Here is a 22519-nt window from a genome sequence, read left to right as displayed (position 1 = left end):
CCCTCCCTCCCTTCCTTCCTTCCTTCCTTTCTTTTCTTTCTTTCTTTCTTTTCTGAGACAGGGTTTCTCTGTGTAGCCCTGGCTGTCCTGAAACTCACTTTGTAGACCAGGCTGGCCTCGAACTCAGAAATCTGCCTGCCTCTGCCTCCCACCTGGGTTAGATTTTAATGGAGTTCCCACCCCCTCTTAATGATTACAGGGGTGATGGGAAGTCAGAAGATGCAGGCGAGCTGGATTTCAGTGGCTTGTTGAAGAAGAGGTGAGTTGGCCTACCTGGCAGAGGGAACAGGTGGGGTCACAGGAGAGGGACAGTAGCCAAGGTGCCAACACCTCATTTCTCCTTATGAACCTCCCTAAATTTTCTCCCTCCCTCCCTTCCTCCCTTCCTCTTTTTCTTTTCTTCTGCATGTGGAGTGTGAGTGTGTGTGTAGGGGGCAGAGGTTGATTTCTGGAATTTTCTATCACTCTCCACTGAATGTGTGTGTAGGTATGCATGCATGTATGTATGAATGTGTGTATAATTTTTGAGACAGTGTCTCACTACATTGCCTTGCCTGGCCTTGCCTGGAGCTTGCTATGTAGACTAGTCTGGCCTCAAATTCGTAGAAGTTTACTTGCCTTGAACTCTCAGGTGCTAGGATTAAAGGCATGCACCATCATGCCTAGCCTTCCACTTTATTTTTTGAGATAGACTTTCTCACTGAATTTGGCATTCAATAGGCTGGGCAAGAGCAAGATAACAAGATCCAAGCATCCAGTTCTCTCCACTCACACCCACCCCATTTTATTTTTACTATGCCTGTGGGTTTGTGCAGATGAGTGCCATACCCAGTGCCATACCCGTGGAGGCCAGAAGAGGGAGCTGGAGTCCCTAGAACTGGAGCTACAGGCGGTTGTGAATTGCCTAACTGGGGATGTTGGGAACTGAATCTGGGTTCTCTGGGAAAGCTGTGTGTGCCCACTGAGACATCCCTCCAGCCTCCACCCCTAGGTTTTCGTTTTATTCCAGTACTATCTCGTCTATATCATCATTCCTTCCCATCAGCCTGTCCACCCCCACCCTGTCCATAACACCATCCCGTCAGCCATCTGCCCAGCAAGTCCCTGAATCCACCAGCTGTGACCTGCCCTGCTCACCCAGGCTTCCGCCCCCTACTGGTCCAGCTCTGCCTCCCTCCAACGCTCACTACCATCACTGGTCCCCACCCAGCAATCCACGCCCTCATCCTCCACCCACCCAGCTGTCTCCCTCGCTGTCATCCATCTACTTCACATATTTATTCTTCCCCACCACCTTCTCGGGCTCTCCATCCACCCTGCCGCCATTATGCTCGAATGTCTGTTTGCTAGTCCATCCCCATCCACACACTCATTCCCTGTCCTTCTTACATCCATCCACCTCCTTGCCTGTTTATCCAACTGTACCTGCACTCCTCCCCCACAGCACCCAGCACGCTACCAAACATCTGCTCCCACACACACCAGCCCACCAGCCTTTTGTTGTTGTTTCTTTGCCCACCACTGACATGAACCCTCACCCTTTGAGCCAGCCTCTTAGAGCTTTCTGTTAAATTTAGCAGTGTAGGGTTGGTACTCTGTAGGTAAAAAGGGGAAAGAAAAAGAAAGAAAAAATAAAAAAATTGCATTGGGGCTGTGAAGACATCTCAATCAGTAAAACGCTTGCTGTGCAAGTGTGAGGACCTGAGTTCAAATCCCCAGCACCCATGTGCACGTCCAGGCACAGAGCTGTGCTTCTGTAATCGCAGCGATAGCGAAATGGGGACAGATAGATTCCTGGCGTTTGCTGGCCAACCAGCTTAGGCCAGTCAGTGAGCTCCAGGTTCATAGAGACAACCATGGCTCAAAAAATAAGGTGGGCCAAGGGAGACGGCTCAGCGGGCAAGGCTTCATGTCCTGAAGCCTGAGGGCCTGCACTCCATGCTAGGAAACCACATGTCAGGGGAGAGAACTGACTCCTGAAAATTGTTCATGCTATAGTGTGTGAGTGTGTATACGCACACGTGCGTGCACACACACACACACTCACACACAAGCACGTGCATACGTGAGCAAACACAACACACATGCACATGCACACACAATACAAACATTAAAACTTAGGGTGGAGAAGTGATTGGGGAGAGACAGTTGATGTCAACGTCTGGCTACACACGTAGATGCACACGTGTACACACGTGCACACATTCATAGCAGAATGGATAGATTGTGACAATTTATTATTGTTCTTCAGAACACTTTCTCTCAGGTATCCACCATATTATTGAATTTGTGTCCACTCTTCATGGCTTCATTTATCCCGCCGACAGCTCCGCTCACTGACTCGTTCCTCTGTGGGTCTGCTTCCAGCCGGCCACAGGCTTGACCATCCTGTATCCACTTATGACCCAATACTTGTTCAACTTCCCTAGCTGTGTATGCATGTGCCCTGCTATTCTCCACCCACCCATCTGTCTGTTTATCTGTCCTCTCACCCTCTCCTCTCCATACCAATACAATATTCATGTCCCAAGTTCACCCACACACCTACTCTGTCCCTCCCTTCTTCCTTCTTGAAGATCTCTGCATGCATCCCTTGCTTCATACACTGCACCTCCTGTGAGTCCTTTTGTCCACTGGGTACTGGGCTGAGAGGCACAGAGGAGCCCCACTTGATCCTGGCCTTCAATGCCTTGGGAAGACAAGACAGGTCCAAAGACAGGGACACACATGAGGCAGTTTGGTGTGGTTGGAGGAGGGGTTTGCAAGGATCTGGAACACCAGGGCAAAGTAGGTCAAATGGCCTTGGAGAACCACAGATATTTCACAGAGAAGAAGGTTAGGGTTGGTAGGATAGAAAGGGACACAAAGGCAGGGAAATAAGAGGCTGGAAGCAGCAAAAGCCCTGGGAAGCAGAAAAGAGCCTGAATTGCTGAGGATGGGGCACGAAGCTGTTCTGAACGGTCGGAGTGGTGGTGATAGAAAGGTAGGTAGGCTAGTGATCACCAGAATGAGGAGCTGGGGCTCCCCTGAAGGCAGTGGGGAGCCATAGCAATATTTAAAACAGGGAAGAGATGGTTTCTGATGTGGATGTTGGAAATGTTCTGTGGGAACCATGGGTGGAAAAACCTGCGAAAGGAAGGTGACTGATAAATATCTGTTGGATAAATTGTGGATGGATGGGCATATGGGTAGATGGGCAGAGAGGTGAAGGGATGGATGGGTGGATGGATGAGTGGATGGATGGATGGGTGGATGGATGGATGGATGGATGAGTGAATGTGTGGATGGATGGGTGGATGGATGGGTGGATGGTGGATGGATGGATGGATGGATGGATGGGTGGATGGGTTCATGGGTAGAACATGAAAGGGCATGGATGGATGGTCACATAACAAAGTACACCGTGGGGGTGGGGGAAGCACTGATCTCCTTGATGCTGGTGCCCCTGCTTCCCCAGGGAAGTAGTTGAGGAGGAGAAGAAGAAGAAGAAAGATGAGGATGACCTGGGTATACCTCCGGAGATTTGGGAGCTCCTGAAGGGGGCCAAGAAGAGCGAGTACGAGAAGATCGCCTTCCAGTACGGCATCACTGACCTCCGTGGCATGCTGAAGCGGCTCAAGAAGGCCAAGGTGGAGGTCAAGAAGAGTGCAGGTCAGCACTGACCTAAGGGAGATGGGCATGTCCTCCAACCTGCATACACCCTGGACTCAGCTTCTGGTGCCCCCACCTGGCAAGTGGTTGACATCACTCTCAAGGGTCTCTAAGCTCACAGGAGCCTCCAGACTTGACCTTGGAGTGACTGAGGTCTGGGAGAAAGACTTGGCTCCTCTAGAAATGATCAGGGCAGAGAACTCTCCTCTCTGGCCCCCTGTCTCCTGTCCTCAGTACTGTTCATCTCCATATCCCTTGGTCCATTCTGTACCCTGCGGTCCTCTCTTCCTCTCTAGCCTTCACTAAGAAGTTGGACCCAGCCTACCAAGTAGACAGGGGCAACAAGATCAAGTTGGTGGTGGAGATCAGTGACCCAGACCTTCCTCTCAAGTGGTTCAAGAACGGCCAGGAGATCAAACCAAGCAGCAAGTGTGTACAGGGCGTTTGCTGCAAAGAGGGCGATTTGGAGTTAATGCTCAGAAATAAGAGTGGGTTCCAACATTTCCCCTTGGTTGTGCCCTCTATAATGGCCGCTCTCATACTAGGTATGTGTTTGAGAACGTTGGGAAGAAACGAATTCTTACCATCAACAAGTGCACGCTGGCGGATGATGCTGCATACGAGGTGGCAGTCCAAGATGAGAAGTGTTTCACTGAACTCTTTGTCAAAGGTGGGGGCTGGCTGAACCGAGAGAGAGAGAGAGAGAGAGAGAGAGAGAGGGAGGGAGAGAGGGAGGGAGGGAGGGAGGGAGAGAGGGAGGGAGGGAGTTGAGTGGATTCTGAAACTGCTGGCTTTCTCTCTCCCACTACATAGAGCCCCCAGTCTTGATTGTCACCCCACTGGAGGACCAGCAGGTATTCGTGGGTGACCGAGTGGAGATGTCGGTAGAGGTGTCGGAAGAGGGTGCGCAGGTTATGTGGTGAGTTGAGCTTTGGTTTCTGAGCTGAGCACAGGTGTCGTTAGGTTCTTCACCTCAGCCCTGGTCTCTAGTGGACCCAAAACTCCCTGGGAGACTCTGATCCCACTCAGGGGGCACCTGAGACCTCAGTTACTCTTTAAAACTCCCCCTTTACTCTTGACCTCAACGCTAGAACTGACCTCTGTCTGTCCCATTCTCTTCAGGATCTTTTCCTGATCCCCCCTGTTGTACTGGACATTAGCTCATCTGTCAGCCAGTCATTTGCCCTTGGATGTATCCATCCATGGGTCTGTTAGCCACCTGTCCATCCTCCTCTCAGCTAGCCCTCATGCACCCATCCATCACCTACCCATCACCCACCCATTATCCACCACCCACCTACCATGCCTGTACGCATCCGTCTTTCCATTATATACCCACTACCAATTCATCCACCATCCCTCCATCCATGAATTAGCCATGCATCCTTCTATAATCCATTCACCTATTATCCTTCCACCCACCATTGTCAGTCCATCTTTGTATTATACATTTACCGATCTATCCATCATCTCTCCACTCGTCCGTTATCTACCCAGCTTCATCCATCCATCCACCACCCTTACATTCCTTTTCTCCCCTTTCCATTCATCCATCATTAATCTATTGATTCGTTCATATCTTCATCTATTCCTATCTCCAACCATCCCCTACCCAACCTCCATTTCCATTGACTCATTCAGCCATTCCCCTATCATCTTTCAACCCATCATTGTCAAGCCGTCCTTCCTCCATTCATCCCACCCACCCCTTACCCCTCCACCCATTCATTTCCCATCTAAACCAACCACACACCCACCCAACCCTGCTTTATCCACAATCCACCCTTCCACACTGAGACCGCTGGTGGCCTTCCCTCCACTCAGGATGAAAGATGGTGTGGAGATGACTCGGGAGGATTCCTACAAGGCACGCTACCGCTTCAAGAAGGACGGGAAACGGCACATCCTCATCTACTCTGATGTGGCCCAGGAGGATGGGGGCCGCTACCAGGTCATAACCAATGGTGGCCAGTGTGAGGCTGAACTCATTGTGGAAGGTACGGCTTCCTCTCAGAGGGCTGGATGAAAGCACTGAGGCTTCGGATCAGTGTGTCCTCTTCTACCCCTACATGGCCAGACTCTCCATCTTGTGCTCAGACTGGCAACCTTCCTGCTACATTGACACTCCTCCCCCCAACTCACCACATACAGCACTGAAGGAGGTCTGTATGCTGGTTGACGTGGAGTCCATAGGATTTTATGTCCTATGAGTCTATATTTCCGAAAGAGAGAGACAGAGAGACAGAGAAAGGAAGAAAGGAAAACAAAACAAAGATCTATGTTATTTATGGTTAAATAAATAAGTTTTTTTTATATGTGGCCATTAAACAAGGGAAAGTGCACACTGAGCTGACTCCCAGGAATGCACTGCCAAGACGAGTTCTCAGGTGACACCGTTGTACAGGGGAGAGAAAGGGCCAAGGGGGAAGGGAGGGGCTGATAGACATGAATTTATATATATATATACACGAATATTATATATTATTATATATTATATATTCATATATATAATATTTATATATACACACATATATGCATGTAGGCATATATTCACACATTCAGCTCTTTTTACCCAAGGGTTCAGCAAGTTAACACTTCTAAGTAAAATATTGGGAAAATTTTAGCATCTTGTCAGAGCATGAGCTAAGAGTTCTACCACTGAGCCACACCCCAGCCTCTCAGTGGGGGATTATAGGCAGAAGCTCTGGGCATGTCCCAGCCCGCCTCAGGGCCTTTGCACGCACTCTTCCTAGGAGGCTTTCCGTATTCTCTGTAGCATTTCCCTTACCTTTCTCAGGCCATCTCATTCCCAATTCATGGAATTTCCTTGTCTAGAACGTGGCTCTCCATGCGCAGTAGGCAGTCAGAAGCTTACTCATCATTACAGCTCCAGAACAGCATTCAGCACACAGTGGGTGCTCACTAGTCTTTGTGGCCTGAGTGGAGTGGCTGGGTTCCCATCCTTCTTCCTCCTTATTCAGAGAAGCAACTGGAGGTCCTGCAGGACATTGCTGACCTGACGGTGAAGGCTGCAGAGCAGGCTGTGTTCAAGTGTGAAGTGTCTGACGAGAAGGTGACGGGCAAATGGTACAAAAATGGCGTGGAGGTACGACCCAGCAAGAGGATCACCATCTCCCATGTGGGCAGGTGAGGCACAGGCAGAAGGAATGGTGCCATGTGTGAACCCTTGGATTGGCTGAGTGGGACATGTGTATCCGCTCGCTATGGCTGGGTGATAGGCTCACCAGTTTTGAAGAAGTGCTGCTTTAATCTGAGTCTGGGTCGGTTGGGACATCAAGATCTCCCTACAAAGGCACGGTGTGGGAAGAGGTCAACGAGGACCATATTTGGGATGCACAGGAGAGCAAGAGGTTAGCATTCACTAGGCAGTGTGGGTACCTAAGATAGATACCTGCTCATCCACTGGATATCTGAGAGCCATGGCTGTGGCCCAGTATCACACCCTCCTTGGTTCCTTCGTGAGAGCTGTTTGTTTTTCATGAGGGACTGTGGCTGCTGGTGGCATTGATAACAATGGTGCCGGTCTTGATACTCTCAGAGCACTTCCTGAGTGCCAGCTCCCTGCTAGATGTCTCACAACCCCAAGATAAGTCTCATCATCACCTCTCTTTATGGATGAAGGCACTGAGGCACAGAGAGAGGTTTGGTAGCTTGCCCAAAGCCACACAGCTAGGAAGTGGGGCCCCAAGCTCAGGCCAGAACATCACAGAACCTCAAATTAGAGCAGTGGCTATGCAAGCGTGAGGACTTGAGTTCAATTCCCTGCACCCATCTGGAACGCTGGGCATGGCAGTGTGGGCCCGTAATCCATCACTGGGGTGGCAGACAGAGCAGGATCCCTGGAGTTTGTTGGCCAGACAGCCTAGTTTACTTGATGAGACCAGGTCCCACTGAGAAGCCCTGTCTCAAAATGGAGAAGTGCTGGAGAGATGTCATGATGATTAGGAGCACTGGCCACTCTTGCAGGGGACCCAGGTTCAATTCCCAGGACACACATGATGGCTCACAACCATCTGTAACTCCAGTTCCAAGGGATCTAGTGCCCTCTTCTGTCCTCTGTAGGTACTGCACACACATGCTGCACATGCATGCAGACATATAAATCTTAAGGGGTGGGGGGGAAAGTAGCTGGTGCCTAAGGAATGTCACATGAGGTAGATCCTGGTCTCACATGCTTCTCATGCTGGCATTCACAGAAGCCTATGGGGTGATCTGGCCTGACCCCACCCACCTCCTTTCTGCCTTCTAGATTCCACAAGCTGGTGATTGATGACGTCCGCCCTGAGGATGAGGGAGACTACACATTCGTGCCCGATGGCTATGCCCTATCCCTCTCAGCCAAGCTCAACTTTTTGGGTAGAGACAGCTTTCCTTTTCTACTTGGGATGGAGAACCACCCTCCCAGACCCCCGGAATCCCAGAATGCCTCCCTGCTGTGTTGAGATTCCTAGTTCTACAACGGAGGTCATAGCAACTGTCTATGGGGCCCATGGATAGCATCAGATGAGATGCTCAGAGCATGGTACATGCTGATGCATATTCATGGGGACTAGGGACGGCTGGGGCATCTTTCCCTTCCCTAGCACCCCAGACTCAGGTTTGCTTCTAGAGATTTCTCTGCCTCTGGATTAGGAAGAAAAAATGAGGCAGGGACCTGAGAGTTTAGCTCTAACCCTCCATCTCCTTGTCCTTCCAGAAATCAAAGTGGAGTACGTACCTAAGCAAGGTAAGGGCTAGGGGGGCTCCAGTGAAACTCATGTCTGAGGGAGGAGGCTGGGATCTGATCTTGGAATGTTGCTTCTCTGGGGCACCTATGATGGTATTGGGAAGCCAGGTCTCCAGTGCCTCTTTTGTGCCTCTAGAGCCCCCAAAGATCCACCTGGACTGCTCAGGGAAGACCTCAGATAACTCAATTGTTGTGGTGGCTGGAAACAAGCTGCGGCTGGATGTGGCCATCACAGGGGAACCACCTCCCACTGCTACCTGGCTAAGGGGAGATGAGGTAGGTTTCTGCCCCTGGTTCCTCTCCCTCTGGCTCTGCTGGGGCTTCAGGCAACGAACTTTTCCTCTCTGAGCTTCAGTTTCATATGCTATGAAATGAGGACAGGTCTTCCTTCTGTGTGGTATAGTTCTGAAGACTGCAGGTTGTGTTGGTCTACAAACATGGGCCCATCCATTGATCTTTTCATCGGGCAGCTAGTTAGTGAAGACTCCAGTTTATCCATCTCTTCAGTAACCCTTCCATCCACCACTCACCCACTTATCAATCCACTCACTCATCCTACAACCCACTCACCCATCCCACCACCCACCCACCCCACTCATCCATCTACACATCCACCCATCTATCCACATATCTTCCCATCCATTTACCTACCCATCCATCCATATATCCATCCCCCTTCTACCACAACCTACCTGTTATCCACAACCCATTTATCTTTATACAACCCATTCACCTACCACCTATTCACCCCATAGATCCTTCCACCAATCCATATCATCCATAATCCATGTATTCCTATGCGATTGATCTGCTCATCCATCTCCCACCATTCACTCATTCATCCCATACACAAGTCATTCATCTATCCATGCTTCTATACACCTGTCCCTCCATCCATCCACCCCCACAAAAGTCCACCTATCCATCCATCTACCATCTGTCTATTCACTCTTTTACCAAAAACTGCTTTGTCTTTGTCTATTCTGGCACACATGAAAGTCAGATTCTCACCTCTCCTGATGCTAGACAGTCTTCAGTGAATGTAATCAATACCAGAGGCTAGTTATCTGTCTATCTGTCTATCTATCTGTCTATCTATCTGTCTATCTATCTATCTATCTATCTATCTGTCTGTCTGTCTGTCTGTCTGTCTGTCTGTCTGTCCGTCCGTCCGTCCGTCCGTCCGTCCATCCATCCATCCATCCATCCATCCATCCATCTATCATCTATCTATCTATCTATCTATCTATCTATCTATCTATCTATCTATCATCTATCTGTCCATCTAGTATTCTTGTTTTCAGCCCCTGGTCAGCGTTCCTTTGCTTAGCTCTTTGGCTGAACACTGTGGTGGGAAGTTTATTCTGGAACAGGATACTTACCTCACAGTGGCGGGGACACACCAAGAGGAAGGGACTGGGGTCCCAATATCCTCTTCAATGGCTAGATATTCTCTTGCTAGGCCCCATCACTTTTTGCTGTTTGTTTCTCAAGACAGGGTTTCTCTGTGTAGCCCTGGCTGTCCTAGAACTCACTCTATAGACCAGGCTGGCCTCGAATTTACATAGATCCACCTGCCTCTACCTTCTGGGTGCTGGGATTAAAGGCCTATGTCACCACTGCCCAGCTTTAGGTCCTATCATCCCAGTAATGAGATGAACTGGGACAAGCCTTCAGGACACGGGTCTTTGGGTACCATTGATCCAAACTGTAGCAACACTGAGGTCTCCTCTTCTGGAACACGGACAGTGTGGCTCCATATGTATCCACCCCCCCCCCAGCTCACCACTAAAGGTGCCACCCTCATCAGATGTAGCTCTGGGTCTTCTTCCTTTGGGGGAGGTGACACAAGCCCACATGGTAGCTTCCCAAGGTGGCTGAGATGGAGATGGGGAGAGCACGGGGGTGGAGTGGGCAGAGAGTAGGAGTTGTGGAAATATGATGTTGCTTTTAGCTAAGAGCATCCAAAATGCTTCCTGGAGGAAGTGATAACTTCCAGCTGACCTTAAGGAAGCTGGGGCAGTGACTGGGATTCCTGGCAGGGGTTCTACTGCTAGAGCTTACGAGCACTGCACAAATCAGACATGGTGGTTCGTACACATCATCTCTGCCACTGGGAGGTGGGGACAGAAGGAACAGGAGTTCAGGTCGTCTTTGGCAACATAGGAAGGCCCGTGGTGGGGCTGGTGAGATGGCTCAGCGGTTAAGGGCACTGACTGCTCTTCCAAAGGTCCTGAGTTCAAATCCCAGCAACCACATGGTGTCTCACAACCATCCGTAACAAAAATCTGATGCCCTCTTCTGGAGTGTCTGAAGACAGCTACAGTGTACACACATATAATAAATAAATAAATCTTTAAAAAAAAAAAAAGAAGGCCCGTGGTGGTCTAGATTATGAGAGAGAGAGAGAGAGAGAGAGAGAGAGAGAGAGATGCCAGGCCGTATGTACACAGATAAACTGTGACTCTCTTGGGAACAAGACACAAGTCTAGTGATGGTGGATGTGTGTGGTGGGCAAGAAGGGTGTGGAGGAGGAAAGTCGGGGTGAGTCCAGAACTCATATATACGTGGCCATAGAGAAGCCACTGTAAGATTTTGAGGCATTGAGGCAGGCATGGTCTGGGCAAGTGATGCAAGCCAGGCTGCTGGGTGGCTGTGTGCAGGTGTTCACAGCCACAGAAGGCAGGACACGCATCGAGCAGAGGCCAGACTGCAGCAGCTTTGTGATCGAGAGTGCGGAGCGGTCGGATGAGGGCCGCTACACCATCAAAGTCACCAATCCTGCGGGCGAGGATGTGGCCTCCATTTTCCTGCGGGTTGTGGGTAAGCAGCAGGTTAAGGGGATGAAGCACGAGGTGGCTCACTGTGGCCTCCGAGAGTACCTCTGACTCTCATTGTCCCTTACCTCCACCCAGATGTTCCTGATCCTCCAGAGGCTGTCCGTGTCACCTCAGTTGGAGAAGACTGGGCCATTCTGGTCTGGGAGCCACCCAAGTATGATGGAGGACAGCCAGTGACTGGTTAGCATCCACATACCAGTGTCCCTGTGACTCCCATGTTCCCTTGCACCTGACCCTCCCTCCTGAGTTTAATCCTCCCAGGGATTAAAGGCACATGCCATCATCACTGGTCCCGTTGTCACTTATTGATCCTATTCACCTTTACGGGGATTCATTATTCCCTAGTGACTTGGAAATGCCTCATTTTTGGTTTCATAGCCTGGGGATTTCTGTGACCCCTGGCTTATTGATTCCCAAAGCCATATGTGGTAGCCCCAGGAGGCTCTGAGATGCAGAGAGTCAATCTGATGGGGGTCCTGTGGTCCTTCCTATGTGATCCTGCCTGTCCCAACTGTGACTCTAGACCCACCATGACCCCCCACAAACCCTTGTGCTTGGGAATCCACAGGGTACTTGATGGAGCGGAAGAAGAAAGGCTCCCAGCGCTGGATGAAGATCAACTTTGAGGTCTTCACTGACACCACTTACGAGTCCACAAAGATGATCGAGGGCGTCCTTTATGAGATGCGGGTCTTTGCTGTCAATGCCATTGGGGTCTCACAGCCCAGCATGAACACCAAGCCCTTCATGCCCATTGGTATGATGTACTCTCTGTCCCCACCTGCTCTCCTCACCCATTCTGCCCTACGTTCATCTCCAACCCCATGCCTGGCCTTTGATTCGTGGAGCTTGGAACCCCTCTGTGTGTGTGTGTGTGTGTGTGTTACTGAAGATGGAACCCAGGACCTTGCATAAAACCCCAGCCCCTCACTGTGGGGGATTCTAGACATGGGCTCTACCACCGAGCCATATCCCCAGCCCCTTACTGGGGGATTCTAGGCAGGCATTTTACCTCTGAGGGACAGCCCCAGAAGCACCTTCTTTTCTTTTCTTTCTTTTTTTTTTTTTTAAAGTCTTTTTGAAACAGGTTCTGTATAGTATTAGCTGGCCTTGAACTTGATATGTAGACTAAGCTGGCCTTGAACTCAGAGATCCACCACTTCTGCCTCCCCAGTTCTAGAATTAAAGGTGTGCACCACACTAGCTTGTTTTTGTTTTGGGTGCTGTTTTAATCTCCTTCACGCCCTTCCTTACTCATTGACCTTTGGCCAACCACACTGACACCATTTCTAGTCCTGCCCTTCTTTTTCGAACCTCTGGTCCTTCATTGGCTCCTGGCCTTCTCTCTCTCTCTCTGGATCCCTGCAGCTCCCACGAGTGCACCACAACACCTCACCGTGGAGGATGTGACGGACACCACCACCACACTTAAGTGGAGACCTCCAGATCGGATTGGTGCTGGTGGCATTGATGGCTACCTGGTGGAGTACTGCCTGGAGGGCTGTGAGTGGCACTTCCCCTAGACTTGGGAGTTGCACGGGGCTGGCATGGTGCCTGGGGCAGGCTGGACCTCAGGCCAGGGTGTCCTCCCTGCCTCTGTCCACCTCTGTGCAGCAATGGCTTCCTACTGTCTGCTCCTTCCTCTTACACCTTCCTCTACCTCCTTCTCCCTCTCTTCTTCCCACCCTTCCCTCCTCTTCTTTTACTATCCTTCCTTCCCAACCATCTGTCTGTGTAACTGTCACCTCCATTGTCCTCATCTCCACCTCTGCTGCACCCCCCAAACACACTCATGATCACACTCAAGCACTTGCGTATTCACGTGCAACACTCACACATATTCATGAGGCACACTGGCATACACTCTCACACTAGTGGACACATACTGCTTAAAGCCATATACTTGTAAATATTTGCTTACCCACCCAAGTACATGCACACACACACACACACACACACACCCTGTCATGGAGTTCACAGCCCCGGCTGCAGATTGTCTTCCATGATTATCAGGCAGAGCCAGGACACCACACTGACACTGTCCAGCCTTATCTGTAATCAAGCAATCCCAGCAAGTCCCAGCCCTGCCCATTCTGCCTCTTCCTGTGCCTGTGCCCGTGCCCATGTCTTGGCCTCTATGATTCAGAACCTTTCAAGACCTGGAACTGTGACCACATAGGGAAGAGATAATATTGCCTCCATTAGCTCCTTGCCCCATCTCTTCCCAGCATTCCTTTCTTCATTCCCCAGCTGGCCAACATCTTCCCATTCTTGCACCATTTCATGCTTGAGCTTAAGCTACTTGGGTCCCCAATTCCTCATCCTTGAAAATGCGGGTTACAGTGTTGAGGCGGGTGTGCTGCCTTTGCTGGCATGGGGGTGGTCCTCCATGCCATCCTCAGGAGCGCTTGACTGGGGCTGTGGCCACTGATGCTGGTGCTCACTCACTGTAGTGGGAGTGTTGACTGGGGGAGGGGGAGGGGCAGGGCAGAGGCCCCCTGAGGAAGGCCCCGGTCCACGAGACTCCTTTCTCCAGCTGAGGAATGGGTCCCAGCTAACAAGGAGCCAGTGGAACGCTGTGGCTTCACTGTCAAGGATCTCCCAACTGGAGCCAGGATCCTCTTCCGGGTTGTTGGGGTCAACATCGCAGGGCGCAGTGAACCAGCCACCCTCCTTCAGCCAGTCACTATCAGGGAGATTGTTGGTGAGTGACACTCAGTCCCTGACACAGCTCTTCTGAGACTCTCTACTCAATGTCATTCAAATTAGGGTCCCCCAGATGATGTCATCCCCATCTAGTGGTTCCCAGCCCAACACATACCCTCTCTGTTTACACCCTCAGAGCAACCTAAGATCCGCCTCCCCCGCCATCTTCGTCAGACTTATATCCGAAAAGTTGGGGAGGCCCTCAACCTCGTCATCCCCTTCCAGGTACTTGAGCTGGGATCAGGGTTGGGCTGGGCTTGGGGTTGTGGACAAGGCCAGGGTAAGAGCTGGGGTTAAGATAGGGTTGGATCTGGGATCAGGGTTAAGGCCAGGTTTGGAGCTGGGGCTAGGGCTATAGATAGGGTCAGAGTTGGAGCTGGTGTCTGGGTTATTGATAGGGTTGGAGTTGGGGTCAGGCTTAGGGCTAGGGTCAGGGTCAGAGCTGGGGCTGGGGCAGGGCCATGGACAGGGTCAGACTCAGGGCCAGTACCATCATTTGTGTGAAGATCAGTGCCAGGGTCAGGGCTGGGATCAAGGTCAGGGTTAGGGCTGGGATCAGAGTGGAGATCAGAGATAGGGTTGGGGTCAAACAGAGCCATGCCCAGAGTTTGGTGGGGATCAGGGCCTGGACTAGGAACAAGTCCAAGACCAGGAAGTTGTCAGGCAGGCTGGTGAGATGGCTCAGTGGGTAAGAGCACCCGACTGTTCTTCCGAAGGTCCGGAGTTCAAATTCCAGCAACCACATGGTGGCTCACAACCATCCGTAACGAGATCTGACTCCCTCTTCTGGAGTGTCTGAAGACAGCTACAGTGTACTTACATATAATAAATAAATCTTCAAAAAAAAAACTTGTTAAAAAAAAAAAAAGGAAGTTGTCAGGCCTTGGGCCAGTGATGTAGGCAGGTCCTCAGACCCTCAGAGCCTAGTCCCCTGACTTTATTTCCTCCCCCAGGGCAAGCCCCGGCCTCAGGTGGTGTGGACCAAGGGTGGGGCTCCCTTGGATACCTCCCGTGTGAATGTGAGGACTAGTGACTTCGACACAGTGTTCTTCGTGCGACAGGCGGCCCGCTCTGACTCTGGAGAGTATGAGCTGAGTGTGCAGATTGAGAACATGAAGGACACTGCTACCATACGCATCCGGGTCGTGGGTGCGAGACAGGACCCCCGGGGGAGGACGGGATGTTTGAAGCAGGAAGGGGTTCAGTTGGTTCTGTGCTTGCCTAACATACACAACACCGTAGGGCCCATCCCAGCACTTGGTAAACAAGGTGTGGGGGTGGTCTATCATCTCAGCACTCAGCCGGTAACAGTAGGGGGATCAGCAGTATAATCCTGGGATATATAATGCATTTGAGATCAGCCTGGGCTACTGTCAAAAAGAAAAGGAAAAAAAATCTGGAAAGAAAAGGAGAGGCAAAGCCAGGCTTTAGGGCCTCTCAGATGGTAGGTAACCCCCAACTCTCTTTCCAGAAAAGGCAGGGCCAGCAGAGAATGTGATGGTGAAGGAGGTGTGGGGCACAAATGCTCTGGTGGAGTGGCAGCCGCCCAAGGACGACGGGAACAGTGAGATCACAGGCTACTTTGTCCAGAAGGCTGACAAAAAGACCATGGTGAGGGGACAGAGGGACCTTGGGGGGCTAGTTGCCTCGACAGAGCAGAGCTGAGCTGTCTATTTCACAGCTGGGAAATTGAGGCTAGGAGACTGGATGACTGTGAGTCTGTACCCACGTGTGTCCTCCATGCACCTGCCTGCCCTCATCCCTCCTTGTCCCCATTCCAGGAGTGGTTCAATGTCTACGAACACAATCGCCACACCAGCTGTACCGTGTCTGACCTCATTGTGGGTAATGAGTATTACTTCCGTATCTTCAGCGAGAACATCTGCGGTCTCAGTGACTCGCCAGGTGTCTCCAAGAACACAGCTCGAATTCTCAAGACAGGTACAGGGTCCAGCTGCCTGGCCTTCAGCTGCTACTCCTGGTTGTTGGCCCCTAGCTAGTGTTGGGGTGGGACTCACCTTATGGGTGTCTCTTTCTCTAGGAATCACCTTAAAACCACTGGAGTACAAGGAGCATGATTTCCGGACAGCTCCCAAGTTCCTGACCCCCCTGATGGACCGGGTCGTGGTGGCGGGATATACCGCAGCTCTCAACTGTGCCGTCAGAGGCCACCCTAAGGTGCCACGGTGGGGTCTGGAGAAACCCTCAGCAGCACGTAGCCCCAGACCCACCATACCGGCAGTTCCTCCCTGCAGTCTCCTCAGGCAGAGGCCAAGTCTCAGACAGTTTTGAACTTTCTGCCTCTTGACTGCCAGGCACAGCTCATCCATGAAGCCCATCTTTCCTGTCCTGTTTGGAGACAGTGTCATTCCCTGAGAAGCGCCGGGGGTGGGAGGTGGGGGGGGGGCGACACATCTATACCTGTACAGCTCCCTGAGGTTTTCCTGAGCTACCCAGACAGGATTTCATTATTCTTTAAAAATATCCTAAAATTTTGTTTGTATGTGAACTTTGTGTGTGCAGTACTCCTGTATGCCAGAAGAGGGCGTTGGGTTCCCTGGTGGTTAAATTATAGGCAGTTGTGAGCTGCCCCGCGTGGGTGCTGAGAACTGAACTCACACCCTCTAGAAAAGCAGCAAGCACTTTCAACTGCTGAGCCATTCTCCAGGCCCCATCATTTTTCTTTTTTAGATAAGGGTTCATGTAGTCTAGGATGGCCTTGAACTCAAAATCCTCTGCCTCCACTTCCTGAGTGCTGGGATTGTAGTGCACCACCAGGCCTTCATTCATTCATTCATTCATTCATTCATAAATCCATCCACCATGTCACTTAACCCTATGCCAATCTATTCATTTTTCTCAGCTCATTCATTCATTCCATTTGATGAATCACATGATTTATCCCACAAGTATTTTCCTGAACTTTGTGTGTCACAAATGGGACAAAGAAGTTCCTTTGTGTTGGAGGAAGAATAACACTGGTCTCAGGTCTCACAAGTGATATAAAACCATGAATGGTGATAAGCGTGACAGAGAACGAGAGGCAGGGCTAAGACAGTAAGGGATGCAGCTGGCCAGGGAAGGGTGGGACAGGCAGGAACTGCAGGGTTGGGAGAGGGAGAAGACAGTCCCAGGGCCCTGGGTGGGAAGTCATCATTGGGTCTGTCCCCAAAATAGCAGTGCCTGGAGCACAGGGAGGAAAGGTGGGAGGTGACGAGAGAGGAATGGTGGCCAACTGGGGTCCTCTGTCTCCCCTGTGCACTCATGCAGGTGGTGTCAGGACATCCCTCTAAGTCAGCTTTCTCTCTGGTTCCCTTCCCTAGCCGAAGGTGGTGTGGATGAAGAACAAGATGGAAATCCATGAAGATCCCAAATTCCTCATAACCAACTACCAGGGCATCCTGACATTGAACATTCGCCGCCCGTCGCCCTTTGATGCAGGGACCTATTCCTGCCGCGCCTTCAATGAGCTGGGGGAGGCCCTGGCTGAATGCAAACTGGATGTCCGAGGTGAGAAGGGAATGGTCCCACACTGACTGACCCTAATCCAGGGCCCCTGGTGAACCTACCCAGATGCCCCAGGCAAGAAGGCAATACAGGTCATGCAAAGGCCCTGGGGTTGGAGAGCACCAGCCCTAGCTTGTGCCCCACCTGCAACCCCTCCTGTCAAGCCTCCTCCTGTCCTTCGCCCCTGGAATCAGAGTTGAGATAGCGCTCCCCTACTCGTCAGACTCCCCCACCATCACCACAGTCTTTCCAGCCTGGAATTCGGTGTCGTGTGTCTTGGTGGCACTACAGTGGCTACATATGTCCCTACTTTTGGTCTCTGGCATATGCTGAACCGTCTTCCAAGAAAACTTCCTCATCTCCTTTGCTGGATTCAGTCCACAAGACATTGCTGAAGGAAGCAGATCAGGTGGCCCAAAGTACACATCAGCATGCCTCTGCTTGATCTGAAGACACTTAACAATGCTGATGTCCCTGGCCCTGTGACAGCTTAGCAAACAGGATCTTCAGCCCCTCAGGGACAGTTCTGGGAGCATCCCCCCTCCCCCACCCACTGGCTGCATTCTGGAGTCAGGCTGAGCCACCCTCTATTCTGGGGTCTTCTTGTGGGTGACTAAGTCAGCTCAGATGCATCCTCACGGCAGACTCCCGCTGACTTCTGACAGCTGGCAGGTTCTCAGAGCACCCCCATTTGGGATTTAAAATGACTTTAAACTGTCTGGGGTGTGGTGCACATCTGTCATTCCAGTACCCAAGAATGCTCAAGCTCATCTAGGAGATGTGAGTTTGAAGCCAACCTATGCTACAGAGTGAATTCTAAGTCAGCCTGAGTTACATAGTATGATCCTGTCAAAACATTATAAAGTGAAAAATCAAGGGCTGGAGAGATGACTCAGTGGTTAAGAGCACTGGCTGCTCTTCAAGAGACCCCGAGTTCAGTTCCCAGGACTCCATGATGGCTCACAACCATTGGTAGCACCAGTTCCAGGGGCTCCAAAGCCCCCTTCAGGCCATGCACATGGAGAACATAAACACACACATAAAATAACTGATTAAATTTTAAAACAAGGGCTGAAGGGATGGCTCAGTGGTTAAGAATACTGGCTGCTCCTGTGGTCCTGAGTTCAATTCCCAGCAACCACAAGGTGGCTCACAGCCATCTGTAATGGAATCTGATGCCCTCTTCTAGGGTGTCTGAAGACAACTACAATGTATTCACATAAAATAAATACATTTAAAACATTAAAAACAATTTTAAAAACAAAACAAAAGGCCAGGCATGGCAAAGCACATCTATAGCCATAGTTCTTAGGTGCTTGAGATATCAAGAGCCTCAACTATGTGGAACGTTGGATGCCATGAGACCCTTTCTCTTTCTGTGGGTCTGGAGATGTAGCTTGTGGGGACAGTGTTTGTCTATCACAAAGCCTCGGCTCCATCCCCAGCACTCTAAGCTGGCCACAGTGATGGATGACTGTCATCCCAGCATTGGGAAGATGGAAGCAGGAGGACCAGCAGTTCAAGCTACATATTTGAGTTCAAGGATATCTGGGGCTATATGCAGCCCTGCTGAGGGAGAGAGAGACAGAGAGATGTGACCATGACTACACTGGTGTTTGCTGGATGGGAACTCTCTTGCTCCCTCTGCTGGCGGATTTTGGGTAGAGACATGGTGCAGTCCATCTTACCCTGCCTCACCCACCTCTCTTTTCTCCTGCAGTGCCACAGTGACAGCTCATCACCTGCTAAATAAGTCATCAGAACCCGGACACCAGCGCTGCAACTCTTGGGATGGCAGTCATCTTTCCAGAATGATCACTGTGATAAAGAACTGTTGCTCAAATTATCATGTGTCCATCCTTCCAGAGTCTGTAGTTCTTACCCCCTTGTGGGTGGGGTTAGTCATTGCGGTCACCATCTTGGAAGATGGCGTCTGCTGGGGGAACTGCTTGTCATGGCATTTACAAGAGTCAAGGGTGGAACTCATGCCCTGTGGCCTAAACTCTCTTGAACATTACCTACAGAGAGGACACAGGCCTGTGACCACCCACAAAGGACAGCCAAGACAGGGCTGGGTACAGCTGTCATTTTAGCTATCTGGAAGGCTGAGGCAGACATAGAAAGGGCAATTAAATAATACCCTGCATTAAAATAAAAAGTGAAAAGAGAGCTCAGGGACTCAGTAGTAGAGCCCCTGTCTAGACCACAGTGAGGGGATGGGGTGTGGCTGAGGGTAGGGTTTTCCTTAGAAGGTGGAGGCTCTGGATGTCACCTCCAGCGGAGGGAAAAAAGGGAAGCCAATTGGAAAACCCTTGCATAGCAAGGCACCAAAGGCAGAGAGGCCTAGAGGAAGCCCTGGAGGCAGCCTGTTGCCTTGGTGATTGTCACATAAAAGAACCAGGGCTTCGGTGTAGGTTCTTAAGAGCCTGATCTTTATTAAGTTTAAAATTCCATCTCTCTGGCTCTGAGCTGAGCTGACTTGATTTCTGGTCCTTTGGCGATCTGGAAGGATCTTGTCTGAGTCAGAGCCCCCAGAGTTCTGAGACCTGCGGGTCGAGTCTGGCCTCTGTGGCTTGAAACTAAGAAGAGTGTACATCTGAGAGCCTGACCAGCATGAGGGTCTGGGTTTGAGAAAGGTGGGCCTGTGGGTACCTTGGGAAGAGGCCTCAGCTTCCACAACTGTCATCCACAGTTCCCCTTTCAGGGAACTCGACATGTATGGCCAGCTGTAGCCCAACCTTTCAGTGAAAAGGTTTCTCTCCCTAGAACCCACTTGGTGCCAGGCAGAGGCTGGGAGATGGCTGTGTGGTTTCTTTTAGGGCACCTGGGCTAACAATATCAGCCACACAGTCCCTAGTCTGCTGCAGACCCTGTAGCCTTTTCCTTAGAACCCCTAAGAAGATGGAAGAAGGGAGGAGTTCCTTTCTCCTTAGGCCTAGAGATCCAGGACTGGTTTTCCTTCCTCAGACCCAGGGGTCTAAGCCCCAGCCCTCCTCCCTCAGACCCAGGTATCCAGGACCCAGCCTTCCTCCCTCAGACCCAGGGGTCCTGGCTCCAGCAGGCCTACCTGGTCCCTTTCCATCCTTCCTGGCCCAACATCCCTGGGCTCGAGGTCCCGCCCTCACCTCCGGGGGTTGCAACTGCCCCTCCTTGACCTCCTCCTCCTCCTCCTCCTCCTCCTCAGGCGCAGTGTCCTCGTGCGTGAAGGGCACTGCGCAGGTGGGCGAGTGGAATCGCAGGCGGTAGAGCAGCCGCACCCAGCGGCCAAACTCGCAGTCGCGGGTCTCTGGAGGAGAGCGTAGTTGCAAGTAGAAGGCGCGGCCAGTTCGGAACTTGACCTTGAGCTGCTGGCGGCTCTCATCATGCACAAACAACTGCACAAATTGCAAGGGAAACAGCCTGAAGAGAGAAGGGGTGGCTCAGTCATGGTCTTGGGTTTCTAATCCATCGCTGTGGACTCCTACTACTGAATGGGCTGTGTGATGCTTACCGTGGCCAGCTACCAGACTCCTGTCTCAACCTCTCTCGCATCCTGGTCCTGCCCTATCATCAATCTCTCACAGTGATACCTTCCGGTTGCACCTTGAATCTCTATATCTCCGCTTGAGCCCCATGCTTAGCTTGGCCCAATCAAGTCAAGGCTGGGGTCCTCACTGTGGACCAGAGCTTGTCTGCTTGGGGGGAGGGGGGACAGAGGGGTCTCCCCTGGCCTGTTTATAGTCTCCATCACTCCGTGTGACAGTTCTCCATCCATCCCGTTGACTTCACCAATGGCTGATGCGAGCTCCTTGGATTCTAAACTCTGGGCTGATTTTGCCATTTTCCCTACTATGGTTAACCACTGGAAGGTTGCTTATAAAATATTTGAATAAATGAATTGCTCACACTTTCAGCTAGATTCAAGGTCCAACAAAGGAAAGGAAGATACAGTCTGGAAAGAGTAACCTGGCTCAGGCCACATAGCAAGGGATGGAAACTATTCATAGCTCTGGGGTTTGTTAGCTACAGCAAGAGGTCACTGCACCCTCCTCTGGCCTGGTTCTATTGCTTACAGGACCCGATGTGTCCAACCTCTTTGCTCCTGTGCACACAAATACACAAAGCACACGCCCTCTGCTTCATGGTGTTCTACAGTGGATGATGGACTTCCCTGAAATTGAACAGCTCTCACTGACATTTACACACTGCTCATGCTGTGCCATGTGCTGCAGGAAGAACTGTCCTGTCACCACATGTTCCAGATGAGGGGACAGAGGTGCAGAAAAGAGAATGAAGGCAGGACTGATCCTAAGCTCTGGGATCAAGAATGTTCCAGCCACAGGGGAGTCACGTTGACTCAGCCTGGTGCCAGGAGGAACCTGGAGTAGGTCTGGGACTAATTGCTAACAGGGTTTGTTTTGTTGACAAGTGTAGTCCAGGCTGGCCTAGAACTAGTTGTGTCACTGAGCCTGGCCTTGAACTTCTGATCCTCCTGTCCCGACCTTCTGAGTCTTGGGATGACAGTTTTGAAGGTTTTGTACCACTTTTGTCAGCTACAGGCAGGCAAGGACAGGGTCAGAGAGACCCCTAGATTGCATTTAACATTTAAAGCCTGTTGTTGGAAACTGTGAATCTTACCAGGGCAGAAAACAGAGTGATGCTCTCCACTTAGGTAAGGAGATAATTGGGTGAATTCGGGCATTTTTTTTCTTTTGGCTTTTTTTTTTTTTTTTTTTTTTTTTTTTGAGACAAGGTCTCATACATTCCTGGCTGACTGAAATTTGTAGTTCGGGCTGGATTTAAACTCAGAGATTTGCCTAACTCTGCCTCCCAAGTGCTGCGATTAAACATGTGAACCACCGTGTCCAGCTAAAATCCACCTATTCTTTCCTTCCTCCCTTCCTTTCTTGCATGTGGTGGTCATAGGTCAATGACTTGCATGTGTGTGTGTGCATTGCATGTGGTGGTCATAGGTCAGTGACTTGCATGTGTGTGTGTGCATTGCATGTGGTAGTCTTAGGTCAGTGACTTGCATGTGTGTGCATTGCATGTGGTGGTCATAGGTCAGTGACTTGCATGTGTGTGTGTG

General features: G+C 50.9%; 2 protein-coding genes across 8 annotated transcripts in view; one reads left to right on the top strand and one right to left on the bottom strand.

Moving 5' to 3' along the window:
• Mybpc2 (myosin binding protein C, fast type) overlaps positions 1-19294 on the top strand; it is a 23698-nt gene extending 4404 nt beyond the window's left edge. Inside the window, exons 6-27 of the mRNA XM_021166277.2 lie at positions 162-259; positions 3458-3651; positions 3948-4080; positions 4197-4321; positions 4465-4570; positions 5476-5648; positions 6633-6798; positions 7922-8028; positions 8369-8398; positions 8535-8674; positions 11062-11221; positions 11314-11418; positions 11807-11995; positions 12607-12741; positions 13775-13942; positions 14081-14169; positions 14898-15093; positions 15416-15555; positions 15726-15885; positions 15986-16122; positions 17268-17454; positions 19172-19294. Of these exons, the coding sequence (XP_021021936.1) occupies positions 162-259; positions 3458-3651; positions 3948-4080; positions 4197-4321; positions 4465-4570; positions 5476-5648; positions 6633-6798; positions 7922-8028; positions 8369-8398; positions 8535-8674; positions 11062-11221; positions 11314-11418; positions 11807-11995; positions 12607-12741; positions 13775-13942; positions 14081-14169; positions 14898-15093; positions 15416-15555; positions 15726-15885; positions 15986-16122; positions 17268-17454; positions 19172-19182 (2949 nt within the window). The 3' untranslated portion in view covers positions 19183-19294. The remainder of the gene's footprint in view (positions 1-161; positions 260-3457; positions 3652-3947; positions 4081-4196; positions 4322-4464; positions 4571-5475; positions 5649-6632; positions 6799-7921; positions 8029-8368; positions 8399-8534; positions 8675-11061; positions 11222-11313; positions 11419-11806; positions 11996-12606; positions 12742-13774; positions 13943-14080; positions 14170-14897; positions 15094-15415; positions 15556-15725; positions 15886-15985; positions 16123-17267; positions 17455-19171) is intronic.
• A 568-nt stretch (positions 19295-19862) lies between these two features.
• The window catches only part of Fam71e1 (family with sequence similarity 71 member E1), a 5081-nt gene continuing 2424 nt past the window's right edge, over positions 19863-22519 (bottom strand). For 4 of the 7 annotated variants that reach the window (XM_029479919.1, XM_021167833.2, XM_021167834.2 and 1 more), the window contains 2 exons: positions 20577-20850; positions 19863-20030 (listed from right to left, as the gene is read on the bottom strand). In XM_029479919.1, the coding sequence (XP_029335779.1) occupies positions 19974-20030; positions 20577-20850 (331 nt within the window). In that variant the 3' untranslated portion in view covers positions 19863-19973. Of the gene's footprint in view, positions 20031-20518; positions 20851-22519 lie in introns of all 7 variants that reach the window. The other 3 variants (XM_021167831.2, XM_029479917.1, XM_021167832.2) reach the window with 1 other exon arrangement.

The sequence above is a fragment of the Mus caroli genome, chromosome 7 (genome assembly GCF_900094665.2).
Source record: "Mus caroli chromosome 7, CAROLI_EIJ_v1.1, whole genome shotgun sequence".
Lineage (NCBI taxonomy): Eukaryota > Metazoa > Chordata > Mammalia > Rodentia > Muridae > Mus > Mus caroli.
The sequence above is the reverse complement of the archived record's forward strand: the minus strand, read 5'-3'. Positions and strand labels throughout refer to the sequence as shown.